A 15,335-nucleotide genomic window follows, 5' to 3' on the forward strand; every position below is an offset into this window, starting at 1 on the left:
AATATGTTTTACTGTCTACTTTAGTATGGTATAGTATTACTATAAAGTACCAAGTGCCTGGATAACTTGTAACATTCATCCTACAACACCCCCCCACCCCTAAAAAATTTTAAAAAACTGATTTTAGTTACTGGCTAAAGGAACTTTTTCTAGACCTGTTTTGGTAATTTATTCCAGAGGTAGTTGATTTTTGGGGCAGATAGTGGGATATCTTCTGAAAAAAATTCCCTTTTATTATCCCTAAAACTCTGCAAAACTGATCACAGAACTCAAGTATAAACAGTAAATACTAGTTCAGATTAAAAATATCAGGTGGAAACAGCTAACCATAATCTGTGTTCACTTCTGACCTTGCACACCAATAAAACTGCACTGAACTGTAGATGATGGGGACAGGTGAAAACCAAGTGCCTACAGTACTAATAGTGCACAATACTCATGAAAAATGACTAGTCGAAGTCCCAATACTATCACTGTTAAAGGAAATTTAGTATAGCTAACTATTCATTATAGTGAGAGTTAGCTGTGTGATGATCTGAAGATCAAGATAAAAAAACAAAACTGATATAAAGTTAACCTTTTCTTTAAACAGTTATTTTTTATTTTTTTAATAAGCATCAAACTGTATAAACATTAAAAGAGAAAGCACTTACAACATCCGCACAGTAACATCTTTCTGGAAGAGTAATTGTTAGCATAGGAGTTGGAGTCCTCGTATCCCAAAACTGAAACATAAAAAAATAAAAATAAATGTGTGTGTGTGTGTGTATACACACATATATAAAATAAATAATGAATAAAAGCTATTTTTTTCTACTTGTGTTAGCTTTTAGACTACTTTTAATAATTAAAATATTAATCAATAAACATACAACAGAGAACAGAAATATATTTCAAGCAGCATTTTTTAAACTTTCTCAGTGATGTAGAAAATAGTCAAATTCTGCAAGAAACTATGTAAGCTGCAGGTAGATAGCATAGCAGCATGGTTCATGTAAATTATATTCTACAACAATATTCTGGCTCAGAATATGGGTTACTGCAAGCACAATTCTCATAAACTGGATTTATCACAATTCAATGACCAGTTCCAATTTTTATTGGAATATGCATATAAAGTGAAAACTGGTATAAGTCTGTAGATCAGCAGCTGAGTCACACCAGTCAAGAGAAAACTCATAAATTGGTTCTCTCTCTATAGTAAAATTGTAAGAATCAGAGTTTTTATTATTCTGGATAGCCTGCTATAGTCAATTTTCTTTAGAACAGCATTATCTATGTCTGTGGCACTTTGGCTAGGACTTTGTGATAATTTATAGAGTTGACTGTAGAACCATAAAATCTGATGTGGAATTAATATTTTCAGTATTTTCTGAAATTATTTGGGATAAGATGTGAGATTCTAATAATTCTTTTTTTTTTTTTTTTTGTTCCTGATTCTATTTGTAGGATCATAATCTAATGCTATATGTGTGCAGTTTTATCCCAAACTAAGTTATTAATCTTTTCTATGCAATTCAAATTTTATTCTTATTCAGTTAATTTATCAGTCTTTATAATTAAGATTTGTTTTACTAGTCTCATTTTGAACGAAATGAGACCAAATCTTTTACAAGTATACAGCCAGAGGCTTCAATTTGGTATAAGTAAATTTTAAAATGGATGATATTATAGATCCAACTATATTTTATAACCATATTTTACAGCTATTAGTCCAGTAAACCTAATTTAAGCACTAATAAAAGGTAAACACATGGGCTTTTGGAAAGCTTGTGTATTTAGTGCAAGGCAACTCTGATGCCAAAGGTCATCATCATCATCATCATCAAATTCCTGCCATGTAGCCTCAAGGGGTGTACAGGATATGATAGTACTAAATGAAAAAAAATTACATCACTATTAATTTCCTATCTACAATTTTCCTCCAAATCAGTCCGTTACTTGTCAAGACTCCAACATTATCAGATCTTATATTTCTATCGTCTAAAGCACTTTGTACCGTATCAATCCACCTATATCTTGGTCTTCCTCTGGGTTGTTTTGCTGCCAACCTGGCAGAGAACACTTGTTTTGCTAATCTTTCCTCGCCCATTCTGTTTAAGTGACCATACCACCTGAGATTAGCTCTGCTAACACATTCCTGGATGCTGACAATGTCAAGTTCTTTCCTAATATCCTCGTTTTTAATATTATATTAGCATTGATGCCATCTGTTCACGCCGATAATCTTTCTCAGGACTCTCATGTCTTGGTCTCTAGTCTAGTCTATGTCTAGTGTCTATCTATCTCTAGTCTGTGGTCTCTAGTCTTTGGTCAAGTGTTTTACTTCTGACCCAGCTCTCAGATCGATAAGTTAAAACTGGTTTGAACACTGTCTTGTATACAGCTAATTTAGTGTTCCGACTAATTTCTCTCTTATTCCATATGAATTTATTCAATTGACTTCCCACCATACCAGCTTTGCTGATTCTGTTGTCTATTTCTATATTTAATTTACCATCTTCAGTAAAAATCGTGCCTAAGTAGCTGAAATGTTTCACTTGTTCCACAGGTTCTCCATTCACAACAATGTTGACATTTTCATTGATTCTGCCTATTTTCATTGTCTTTGTCTTTTTATTGCTGACTTTCATACCATATCTATTATAACAGTTATTCAATTTAGTCAGGGAATCTTGCAGACTTGTAGCAGATTTATTTAGAAGTAAAACATCATCCACATAAAGCAAAGAGCTGACATTAACATCTCCAATTTTGATATCATGTTTAATACCACTTTCCTTCATAATGTGATCCATATAAATAATGAATAACAGAGGGAATAATGTACATCCTTGTCTCACACCAGATTTAACATTAAACCATCTTCCTGTACTTCCTTCAATTCTAACTGCTGACTTACAACTCAAATAAAGACTAAGTATTGCTTGATATAATGCCCCAAAGTGCCAAGAGAGAAGCTATTGAATAGCTTCTCTCTTGGCACCTTGTCATATGCCTTTTCCAAATCGACAAAACTTAAATACAGATCTCTGTTATATTCCCATGCTTTCTCGACTATTTGTCGTAAAATGAAGATCTGATCCTGACAGCCTCTATTTGGCCTGATTCCAGCTTGTTCTTCACCAAGCTTTTCTTCCACAATTCTTCTCAACCGTTTCTCAAGTATACTTGCATAGATCTTGCCAGGAACACTCAGTAGGGAAATACCTCTGTAATTCTCACATTCAGTTTTATTTCCCTTTTTATATATGGGTACTATGAGAGCTCTACTCCAATCATCGGGAATTCATCCCTCTGTCCAGGCTTTCTGAACTATGCAGTGCAGCCACTGTAAGACTCCTATACCACCATACTTCAGCATTCTGGTCGAATATCATCTACTCCTGCTGCCTTTCCACATTTCAAGCCTTTGATGGCTTTTTCTACTTCAAGTATGGATATGTATTCCTGACTGCATGCCTGGTCAGTGTTTTTTTACCACTGTGCTGTCATCACTGCTTGTTTTATTTAGCAGTTTTTCAAAGTAATTACTCCATACTTCAAGGATATCTTTTTCTCCTGTTTTCATGTCACCTTTATCATCTCTAATTCCTTTTACAGCACTCTTTCCTCCATTCTTAAGCTTCTTCAACAACCTCCAGAATATTTTGCCACCTTCTTGATGTTTATTTTCTATATTCTTGCCAAAGTCCTCCCATGACTTTTGTTTAGCTAGTTTTACACAGTATTTAGCATTCTTGCATTTGTCTCTATATTCTCTAAGAGCACAAGCTGACTTATTTGACAGGAACTTTTGGTATGCTTTCTTCTTTTCCTTCACTACCTCTTTAACTTCCTGTGTCCACCAGGGAGTTCTGATTTTTTTATCCTTACAGACAACCTCACCACATGCCTCTCTGGCAGAATCAATCAATCAATGTTTTCTTCAGAGTTTGCCACTGAATCTCCAAGGTTTGATTCCTGTTCTCAAACTCTTTCATTTTTTTCTTCAATAATCTTGGTGTATTTTAGTCTACAGTTCACATCTGAGAGCTGCTCAACTTTTATTTGCTTTAAAACTTTCTTACATGTTATTCTTTTCAATATTAAATTCAATTTTATCCTGCTCAAGACTAAATAGTGATCACTTCCAATTTCAAATCCTCTGTACACGCTGGTGTCCTGCACCAGGGAGAAAACATCACTATCAACAATAACATAGTCAATGAGACTTTTCTTATTCCTAGCCTCTTCTCTCCATGTGAATTTGTGCACATTTTTATGTTGCAACATGGTGTTAGTAATAACTAGTCCATGTCCTGAGCAGAAATCCAACAGATATTTGCCATTATTATTAGCTTTGCTCTTTTCTCCAAATTTTCCCAAAATATTTTTGTATGTCTCACAATCATTTCCTACTCTGCTATTTAGATCCCCAACAAGGACCAAATTTTCCTTTTTCATTGTGTCAGTTGCTATTTCTAAAGCATCAAAAAATTCCTCCACTTCTACCTTAGTAGAACCTTCTGTGGGACCATAGGCACAAATAAGTCTCATTGTCCAGTTCCCCATTCTCATATTTGCCCACATTATTCTACATGAGACTGACTGCCATTCAAGAAGATTAGCCCCATATTTTGTGTTGAATACTATGGCTACTCCTTTTCCTTGATTGTCATTGCCTGAATATAACATTTTATATTTATTGCTCAGAAAGATCTCACCAGTTTTGGTCTTTTTTGTTTCAGTCACCCCTATTATGTCGATCTGGTACTTATCTAATTCCTCAGCTAGCTCCATTTCTTTGCCATTCAGGCTTCTTACGTTGATACTACCGATCTTTAACTCTGGTGATGTTGAGTTGGGGTTTGTTTTCAGATGCCAAAGGTTATATTCTCAAAAGCTATCTGGTACATTTAAAAACTTTTGAGATGCTTTCTATTTTTGGCTATATAGAAGATGATGAATCCATAATATCCACCTTTTTAATATAAAATTTCTTAGTAATTCATCAAGTTGATGGTATATCTGCCTTCACAGCTCAGGTTGCATGATGGGATTTCAGCATTCTTAATTATGTTCATGAGTTCAAGAGAAATTTCTGCACCTAGGATAACCTTCTCTAATTCTCATTATTCCCTAATCAATGTTCTATTGTCCTCATTTTGTGCTGTACTGCTTCAATTCCTCTTACTTCTTCTTTCACTATGCGATATTCCCGCTTCCTATGCAGGGTCCGCGTATTACTTAGATGCGACTACTTGTTAGTACCACTCCCAACTGACCTGTCGCCTAGTCTGCCACGGGGGGGATATATTTTTGGCTGTAGAGGCATAAGTTCATGGGGTCGGTTTGCCTGCTTACAGGATGAAAAACACCAGATAAACTATCAGAAAAAACCCTACTGCCCACGTCCAGGACTGGGTAACTTGGCTATGTCTGAGGAAGATCCTCGAATTCCTCATGTCTTCCATGGGAATCGAACCTGAGACACTCCTTCCCCAGGCATAGGGTTGCGAAGCGCAAAGCCACAAGGCTAACTGCATGGACCTTCAATTCCTCTTACTGCTTTTACAAAAATATTAAACAATACTAAACACATAAATGTTGTGAAAAAGAAATCCTTTAAATCTAATCTCTTCCTTTGTTTTCTAAACAAGTTCTTATCCCCAGGTCTATGTGCATGGCACTGAAATAAGGATCCACTGGGTACTGAATGAAACAGGGATGAGCTGACAATTTTGGACTCAGTCAACCAAACTGTACTCACTATTGACTGATGGTACAACATCAGATTTTATGCTTACAGAGGCATAGCATATTTAAACATCTCCTCCACCCCCAAACTGCTTTCATCAAAAAACAACAGCAAAGAGGGGAAAAGTCAGCTAATGGAACTAAACTGACTTTTAAGCTTAGTTCCATTAATTAAGCTAACACATAAGAACTGAAGACATGAACCATCAACATAAGGAATATTAATGGAAAGGAAACTGAACTTGCAGAAGTAGAAAAATACCATGTGCACATAATTTGTGATCCTGAGACAAAGACCAAAACAGCAAGATTATACTAAATAATAAATATAGAATACATCTTAGAAATTATGGAAACAACTACCATGTCAAAGTAAAACTTCAGTTTAACATAATAAACCAAAATAATCACAACATTTTGACCTTCACATTAAGGTCACCATCTGAAGTATACACATATATACAAAGAAACAAGCTGCACTACAATTTACATGGTATGCTAAAGTTAACTAAAGGTTAACTGTTAAAACTATTGGCCTTACCTGTGGTAAAGGGAAAAAAAAACTTACAAAGCTAGTCCTGTTATTATTGTCTGTTAGGTTACAAAATTAAATTAAGCTAGAGAGCAACATTAACAACAACAGCATTCGACACCAAACATGAAAATAAACTTCTTGATTAGAAGGCAATTTCAAGTAGTTATGTGGGGGAAATGGACAATGAAACTTAGCTCAGTGGATGTGGTGTTTGCACACCACGGCACTTGACCGCACGAAGGAAGACTTCTTGGTTTCAAATCTAGTCAGCGACTAGAGGAAATTTTTCTAAGCCTTTTTTTGACCAGTTACTGAGTTAGTCGATCTCTGGCACGGGTAAGCGGGTTTTTCGTCCTGTAAACTCAAGAAAATCGACCGTACAACTAACATTATTTCAGAAATTAAATATATTGTGTTAGGGACCACGAGATGGTGGCACACTTGTTGAGCCATCTCTCTTCACTGCATGCCGCTTAATTAGTGATAGCCTTGGGGCGGCTATCTCTGATTGGGTACTAGTAAAGATTGAACTGCTCACTCAATCTCCGAAAGTTAGATAGGGCTAAAACAGCCTCGCCTACTATATGGGAATAAAAGGCGTTAGCTTATTTTTTATTTTATTTTTTATAGTCCAACAGAAGGTTCTAAGGTAGAAGTGGAGAAATTTTTCAAATCATTACAGATGGGCTGACATAAAGAACACAGAAAAGTTGGTTCGTGTTAGTGATCTAAACAGCAGAGTAGGAAATGAATTCCATACATACACACTTACAGAAAAGTTTAGGGAAAATTTAGAGAAAAGAACAAGGCTCATAATAAGTATGTGCTGAATTTCTGTTCAGGATATGGACTAGTCATTACTAACACCATATTCCAAAGCAGATGTGCGCAAGTTCACATGGAGAGAAGACAAGAAATAAGAAAACTCTCATTGATTATGTTACTGTTGATAATCTTCATGCTGGTTCGGAATGCAGAAGTATATACAGGATTTGAAATTGGAAGAGATCATCACTTAGTCTTAAAAAGAATAAAAATGAGTATTATGCTGAAAAGAACAATATGTAAGAAAGTTTTAAAAATAATTAAAGTTGAACAGCTTTTGCAGGTCAACTGTAGACTCAACTATACAAAGATTATCAAGAAAAAAAAAATTAAACAGTTTGTAAACAAGAACCAAACCGATTTAGGTAGGAAAGCATATGATGAAGTCTGTAAAAATAATGATATTTTATATTCTTTATCTTAATTTCAAGTTCGTATCTTTTGAACTTGCTCTTGATATATATTTCAATTTTATTTTTTTCTCTTATCTTAATTTATCTTATTATCAGCCGTACTCCGAGTTGTAATCATTGCTTGAGCTAGTCTTTTCACCTTTAATCCTTTAGTCTACAATTTCATTCCCCCCTCTCAAGGTCATAACTATGCTACTTTCACGTGCATGGAGTATAGATTCAGGAATTGCCTCTGGCTGGAATCAATTCCTTTGTCTAACTAGCTGACTCTCTCTTACACTGATCTTTAAAAATTTATTTGTATAACGACTGCACCATTAAAGATCGCGCAAAGGAATTGTTTGTATTTCCTATACATGTAAGAGAAATGCTCAGCAGTACACGGAATTAGCTCTAAATCAAAAAATTAAAGACTTATTGTTAGTCAGTCATGGTTAACTTTAAGGACACACAGGTTATATTTTTATGAGAAGTGCATTGGTTAGTCGAAATCAGGCAAGTTATTAACAAACAAAACAATTTATTCATACTAAGACATGGGAATTACAAAATAAAAGGTAAAAGATTTCACAAATATCAAATTTGTCTGGTTCCTTTGAACTCAGCTAAGTAACAATGCAACGCACGTGTCTGGTTCTCAAATTAATTAAATCAGCACTTCTGGCCAACAGCTTAAAGACAAAGACAAATATTTACACTCACATATATATCAGACACGTGGTTAGTTTCACATACGCTTCAACTCAATTTAGCTCAGATCATTAACAGAATTATGCTTAACTAAGCTTCTCATTCAGTCTCTCCTTCAATGTTTAACATTAACTAATACTCAGACTTCTGTGGAATTATTTCACAATAATTTAGAAGTACAGTTGTTCGACTTCAACTTTAGATTATGCTAGCAACTATATAATCAACAATCCTTGCTCTAAGGTTCACAATTCATAACAGTTCTACATTAATCTTACTTGAAACCTGTCTCAGCCAGTTCAGCATTCAAGATCCTAGAGATCACGAATATAATCTTTTCCATTAGAACTGCAAACAGACACTACTCCACAGCAACGACGATACAGCATTCTCAGAAATCGCTTAACTCCGTGACTGGACTTCTCAAATAGGCCAACACCGCCATTAAAAATCTCCTATCATCGTCGAAATACTGCTAGCGGGATATCCTTCCCCCATCCTTGGAACGGCTGGACCCAGGAACCTCTTCGAAGTGACACCGGAACAAGTCAGGAACAGAGAGCCAGGAGCAGAGTGCCTATCTCCTTTTTATTCTACCTTCATGACCTTGGGAATTCTTCAGATCGAGTTCCCCAGATGTTCTACCTAGCTCCGTAACTTGCTGACCTCCACTCCTGGTGATAGCCTCAGGTCTACATTTCTAATCCTGTCTGGGCTATCTCTTTGTTTGTACAATATTAGCGGTCAAATAACTTAGCAATTCTTTCTAATATTTTACCAGATTACATAAAACACTAATGAAAAAATATTAATTAAACTACAAGTATTTTGTATTGACTTTCTTTTTCAAGTAAAATCGGTATATAAGAATTTTGTACAAAATTCCTTCTATACAAGATTTTACATCTGTAAGGACAGAAAAATATGAAGGCCATGGTGTACACATGAAACTAAACAAGCAATCCTGGAAAATAAGGAAGTATTAGTTTAGGAATGCTGAACATTTCTAACAAATAAGTTGCCAGATACTCTATAAGAACAGAGAAAAATGTAAGAGAATTAAGCTACGTAAAAAGTAGTTAAACAAAAAGTCATGGGAAAACTTAGAAGATAAATATTAGGAAGGTGCAATGTTCTGTAGGCTATTAAAAAAGCTTAGACACTGAGGAAACAGCTATAAAAGGAATCAAACATGATAAAGGTGACACGGAAGCTGAAGATAAAGATATTCTAAATGTTGAAAGTCATTAATTTAAAAGCTTAAAACAAAACAAGTGGTGACAGAATAGTAATAGAAAATATTCAAGAGGAACACAAACAGAAGTAAATATCAATAGTTGAGTAAAGGGGGAGGGTAAAGAGGGAGTAAAGAGATATCAAAAGCTTAAAATGTGAAAAGGCAGGTGTGTAGTGATCTTCATCCTGAAATGCAAAAATATGGAAGTAGAAAAGTTTGCAGTGGATGCACAGCATAATTCTGAAGGTCTGGTAAGATAGTTGAATTCTAGATGTTAGAGTAAAGCTCTAATGTTCCCATCAATAAAAAGAGGAATAAAGCTGAATGTGAGGATTAGAGGAGTTTCTCTATCAAGTGTTCCAAGATTAATTAAAGACTGAGAAAAACTGTGGAAGAGAAACCTGAAGAATAAGCTGGGTTCAGTCCATATAGAGATGGTCAAAACTAGAGTTTCACTTACTAGTCTCAACTACAAATGGTTGAGAAATCATGGAAATATAACAAGGATTTGTACTTAAGTTTTGTAGATCTGGAAAAAGCATACAACCCCACATAATTGCAGTGTTTTGAAATACTACAATTATATGAGGTAAATGAAACATTATACAAAGCAATATGTAGTCTAAGTTGTAAGAAGAAGGAAAGTCATTAGAGCTGAAGAAAATGAAATACAGGAAGATAGTTTCATGTAAAATCAGGCATAAGACAAGGCTACACTATCTCCACTCTTATTCATCACCTATATGGATCGTATAATGAAAGAAAATGGCACTAAATCTGATGTTAGAATAGGAAATAAACTTAACCCTTTGTTTTATGCAGATGATGATGCCTTCTAAACAAATTGAGTGCAAGACTCCAGGATTCTCCAACTAAACTGAATAATAGCTGTAAAAGCCAACCTAGTTTGACAAGTTATTATATCCACTCTCCAAACAAACAACAGGCTGAGGGTTCAAATTCCATTGTTTGCATGGATATTTGCAATTGTCTTTAGGTAGGGGATGAATTTCATTGCCCAGTGTGAGACCACTGTCCTGCTTATTGGAAGCCTAAAGTTGCTAGAAAAAAAAATTCCATATTTGGTCTCTAGAGCAGGATTTCCAGACTATAAAAACTAAATAAATAAATCAGGGCATCACATGTCCATTTAATTTGGATATGTTGTTGTGTGGCTTATGCAACCTGTGCTAGAAAATTCACATCAACTTGACCATATGATTGCATTTTTACTGATGTAAGAAAGTTTTAAGAGTGCCTAGCACATCGGTGCTCATCTTAATTGACCCAATGCAATTAATTGAAGGACAATCAGAGGCATAACAAAGGACACTGCTTTTTTATGCCTCAAAAAATTTCACATGTTGTGTGCAATATATGCACTGATGAATGCAAGTGATTTATGGGAAATAAATTATCATGACATAAGGATGTGCCAAAAATATGAGGATAAGTCATCTAGAAGAATGTAAAATATTAAATATGAGCAAATCTCAAATGAAGATATAAGATGTCATGGCAAGTGGTGAAAATGATAGGTGGAATGTGAGCAAGAATGGAGGTTTAAAATACAAGACAGTGAGTGCTGAAAAGGTAATAAAGGAAACAGAAAAACTGAAATATGCATCATGATGTTAGAAATTCTAAGGCTTCATACAATACCACACAGAAAATGGAGACTTGAAAATATTTAGCAAACAAAAGTACTAAAGGAAATGAGATGTAGCATTAAATGAAGGAAGGCTCAAGAAAGCAGAAATGGATAAAGGGTATAATAAAATATGGTTATTCCATGATTAATGGCACACTGGACAAGCAGACAACAAAAGCATGTTTCCTGGCTTGAAGATTGTTGACTACAGCAATGTATAAGCAAGTAGAATGAGAGTGATATGATTATGTGGGTCAGACTAAATGATTTGAAAGGAAAAAAAGGACAGTAGGAGAGAAGATATAGAAGAGTAACATTAGAAAAAATTTTTTTAAAAAAAAGTAAAGATTGTTAAGTATGGTGTGACAAACTGAAGAGAGGAGGACCAATTATAATGAAATAAATGATATAATGAATGAAATATACTTTATTTTGATAAGAGGACACTTGGTAATAAAGAAAATTTAAGAAGGGGTACACATATCTGAAGTGAGTCAGTAAGTATATTGTATAGGAGAAAACATGCAGTATATAGATGTAGGAGTGTCTTTGATAGTCAAAATAATTTGTACATGAAATATGGATTGCACTCAAATGGCATTGAGTGCAATCCATCTGTTATGTCAATGAGTAGTTTATATCATCTATCAGACACTTGGAGAAACTGTTGAAAGAGTGAATTCATTGAAAGAGTGAATGCGAATTGTTGAGGAAATGAAATGCCTGGGTGGTTGCATGCATTATATTAAATTATAGAAACTGGAATGAAGGCTAGCTGATCAGTGTTAGTTGAATGCTGATAAGCCACCCTGGTGATCAATTTGCATACATGTATACAGTAATGCCAGAAGAATGAGGAATAAAGGTGAAAAGAGTTTAGCGTTAGTAGATGTAGCAGAAGAACCAAAAACTATTGGCATTAGTGAGGTAGAGAGAGAGAAGAGGATATCATTACAGGAACAGGTGATGTGTTTCAGTGTAGGGAGGATAGACAAGATAGAAAAGTGGAAGTTTTGCTAATGATTGCATAAGATTTAAATCCAACTATTACTAACACTACCATTTTAGAAATCTAAAATGGTAGTGTTAGTAATAGAGATAGTGGGTTTGAGACTGTTTGGTATTAAGTAGAATTAACAACACAAAATACACTATTGGGTGATGTTACAGACCAGGATCATCTGAAGATGACTGAACGGCACAGTTGGATAAATCTCATGGGTACAAAGAGGAACTATTACTGTTATGAATAATTTCAACAATGAGGATATAGACTGAAGGGAAGAGAAAGCATTTAAGTTAAGGGAAAAAGAAATTATAATTACTCAAGAAATTATAAAAAATTATAAAATTATTCAGGGATAACAAGAAAATTGAATCTGGTAAGAGAACCTGATGCCTATAAATGAGCAGACTATTATGCTTTCAACCAGTGAGAGTGCTATGCAGTCTTGACACTTGGAAGGTGAAGATGCATGCAAAAGATCTAAGAAAGTTCATATATAGAATTATGAGGTGATTATAAATTATTATAATCATGTTATACTTCTTATAATTAAAAGAAAAATGAAAGAATATAAGTCAATGTTCATGTACTTGGTTTTAAAGTAAACGTTTAACAACTAAACTATTTCATCCCCCCCCCCCCCCCAAACAAAAAGATGAACAAGTGGAAGAGGTATTACAGAGGTTTCAACTGAATGGGATATTGGAATGAGTTCTGAAGAAATGTGTAAGATGGTTAGCACATGCTCCTGAGTTAACTGCTTTGAGTCTTAACATGTATGATTCCTAATGAGAGGAAGCAAAGCAAAGATAATTCCAATATACTAGGGTAAGAAGCCTGATGCAGCAAATAATATACCAATCAGTATTGCTGGTGTGTGTGGGGAGAAACAGCATGGGATCCTCTACTGGGAACAGCACAACCGTGTTAAAAGCAAGTCTTACTTTAGTACTCTGCTTGTGTTCTATAACAGACTGACATAAGGGGAATGGATATAAAATTAAACTTCCCAAGGCAACCAATAGGATTTCACTTGCAACACAAAATAAACTTGACATGGATGGGAGAACAGCTGACTGACAAAAAGTGCTGCATTGGGTGCTGAGTTAAGAGAATGAAAGTGATCAATGGCATAATACAGGGTTGTGTATGGACCATTGTTGTTTAACATAAATTAATTATATTAGGGAGGATCTAAAAGGTGATATCCAGTTATTTGCTGTTGATGCTAAGTTAGATCAAGTGATAAGGGACATCTTTGATACAAGCTCTGTACTCTGACTTAAGACTAATTTTGTAAGCAAATATTAATGAGTATCAGTTTAGGATTTCTAAATGTAATATTAGGCATTATTGATGAAGGATATTGCAGGTAGAGCTCATATTAATGGGAATCAGCTGTGAGTAGCCAATGGAGCTAGACATGAGAGTAGGAAGGAGGAGATAGTGCAGAGTGAGGTGACTTTAGAATCACAGTAATAAGGTAACTACGATAAAGAGCCATCCCCTTAACTTAATTAGTACTAAGGTAAGTCATTGCATTAGATAACCACACTGTTAAAGGACACACTAACATGCAAGATCGATTTCACTCTTCTTTATATGTTCTTTTACCTTAGGAATACAATGACATTTCCATAAGTAACTGATTTCAGACCAAGTTCTAGGCACTGATATCTCTCCCCTTCAGTTGATCAAGTCACAACATATCACTGATGTTTTCTTAATTTATGATCCCCTACTCTGTATTTCCATGCATCTCTTTTGTTCCATGAACCTAGCCACCCCCCATGTCAAAACACACGGTCTCTCTCTTTTCAGTTGGTGGCATTGTGGTGACATGCCACTGTATGAGAGATAGTATTATTAAATTTAACACTCATATCCCACATGTTTTTGCAATGACATACAGCAGTTTTTCCCAAGTAGCTCAAATAATTAAATCTCAGCATTGATTAGAAGCACAAAATAATGTGCAAGTAAAGAGACTGAATTATTTGAGCTACTTAGGAAACATTGAGAAGTAAAAGGCACAGGCTACAAATGTGACAAGGTCACCACAATGCTATCCAATATCATAACATACAATAGTGCAGTGCAGGAGAAATTGGCATATGAAAGGATACCAACAGAAGTAGTCAAGCAAAACCATCACAGATGTCCCTGAATAAAAAAGGTGAGATTGACTAGTTGCTGGATATGGAAGATGGGTTATATTTCCTGAAGATGTACTGGAAATGTTCAATGAGCATTTTGTTGGGATATATATATATATATATAAAATGACAGCGAGATGGATTTGACAGACGACATACAGCTATTTGCTCATGATGCAAAGATAAGTAGGGTAATCAGGAATGTGGTTGATATGCAGTACTTGTAGAATGATTTGAATAGGCTGGAATTGCGAGCATGGAAAAATGGATATCAGTTCAACATCAGTAAATGTAAAGATGCACTTTAGCGTGATTAGATATTCAATGTCATATTATAATGGTGGGATTACAAGAAACTGCCGGGCTAGACATCTTGGAATGTTAGTAGATAGGAAGTTGAAGTTCAGGGGTCATGTGGCAAAGATTGCAAATACAGCTCAAAAAATAATTTGCAATGCTAAAATGAACTTTGACATGTAAAGATAAGGTGGTAATTTTGCCTCTTTACAAGACCTTGATAAGACCTCATTTGGACTATTGTGCACAGGTCTTGTTCGCCTGGTTTCCACTGTGATTCTGATACAGTGGAGAGATGCAAAGGAGAGTGATGTCAAAAATGATATCAGGATTGTGGAATACTAATTATGAAGACACAGTGAGAAGTTGTAGAATGTAGACACTAGCAAAGAGAAGAACGAGGGATGATATTATTGGGACAAATTTCTGAAAGGGTCATACAGGAATTCAGTTGGAATTTTTCGTTTTATGGAGAGTGGGGATAGGTCAAGAGGGCATCCTTGGAAGCGGAGAATGAATGCCTGTTAAGAGGCAGATGAGATCTAGATTTTTCTCTCATAGATTGGAACATGATTGCAATAGATTGCCATTGGATGTTGTGTGAGCAAGCAGTATGAATGAATTCAAGAACAAGTATGATAAGCTAATGCATGTGGCCTCCATTGATGAGACACCCTGACTCCCTGGAAATCTCTCTTACTAATTCATGTGGAGATGGTGATAGGAGTAGTGCTGAATAACAGCATGAAGGACAGTTCAAGAATGGGAAGTGTTTATATCAAGGTT

General features: G+C 35.1%; 1 protein-coding gene across 2 annotated transcripts in view; it reads right to left on the minus strand.

Annotated features, from left to right (window-relative positions):
• Rae1 (ribonucleic acid export 1) overlaps window positions 1-15,335 on the minus strand; it is a 127,464-nt gene that overhangs the window by 62,055 nt on the left and 50,074 nt on the right. For both annotated transcript variants that reach the window (XM_090415604.1, XM_090415605.1), the window contains exon 6: window positions 654-725. In XM_090415604.1, the coding sequence (XP_090271730.1) occupies window positions 654-725 (72 nt within the window). The remainder of the gene's footprint in view (window positions 1-653; window positions 726-15,335) is intronic.

Source organism: Typopeltis vanoorti, chromosome 3 (genome assembly GCF_054136105.1).
Source record: "Typopeltis vanoorti isolate ZY-2024b chromosome 3, IOZ_Tvanoo_1.0, whole genome shotgun sequence".
Taxonomy (NCBI): domain Eukaryota; kingdom Metazoa; phylum Arthropoda; class Arachnida; order Uropygi; family Thelyphonidae; genus Typopeltis; species Typopeltis vanoorti.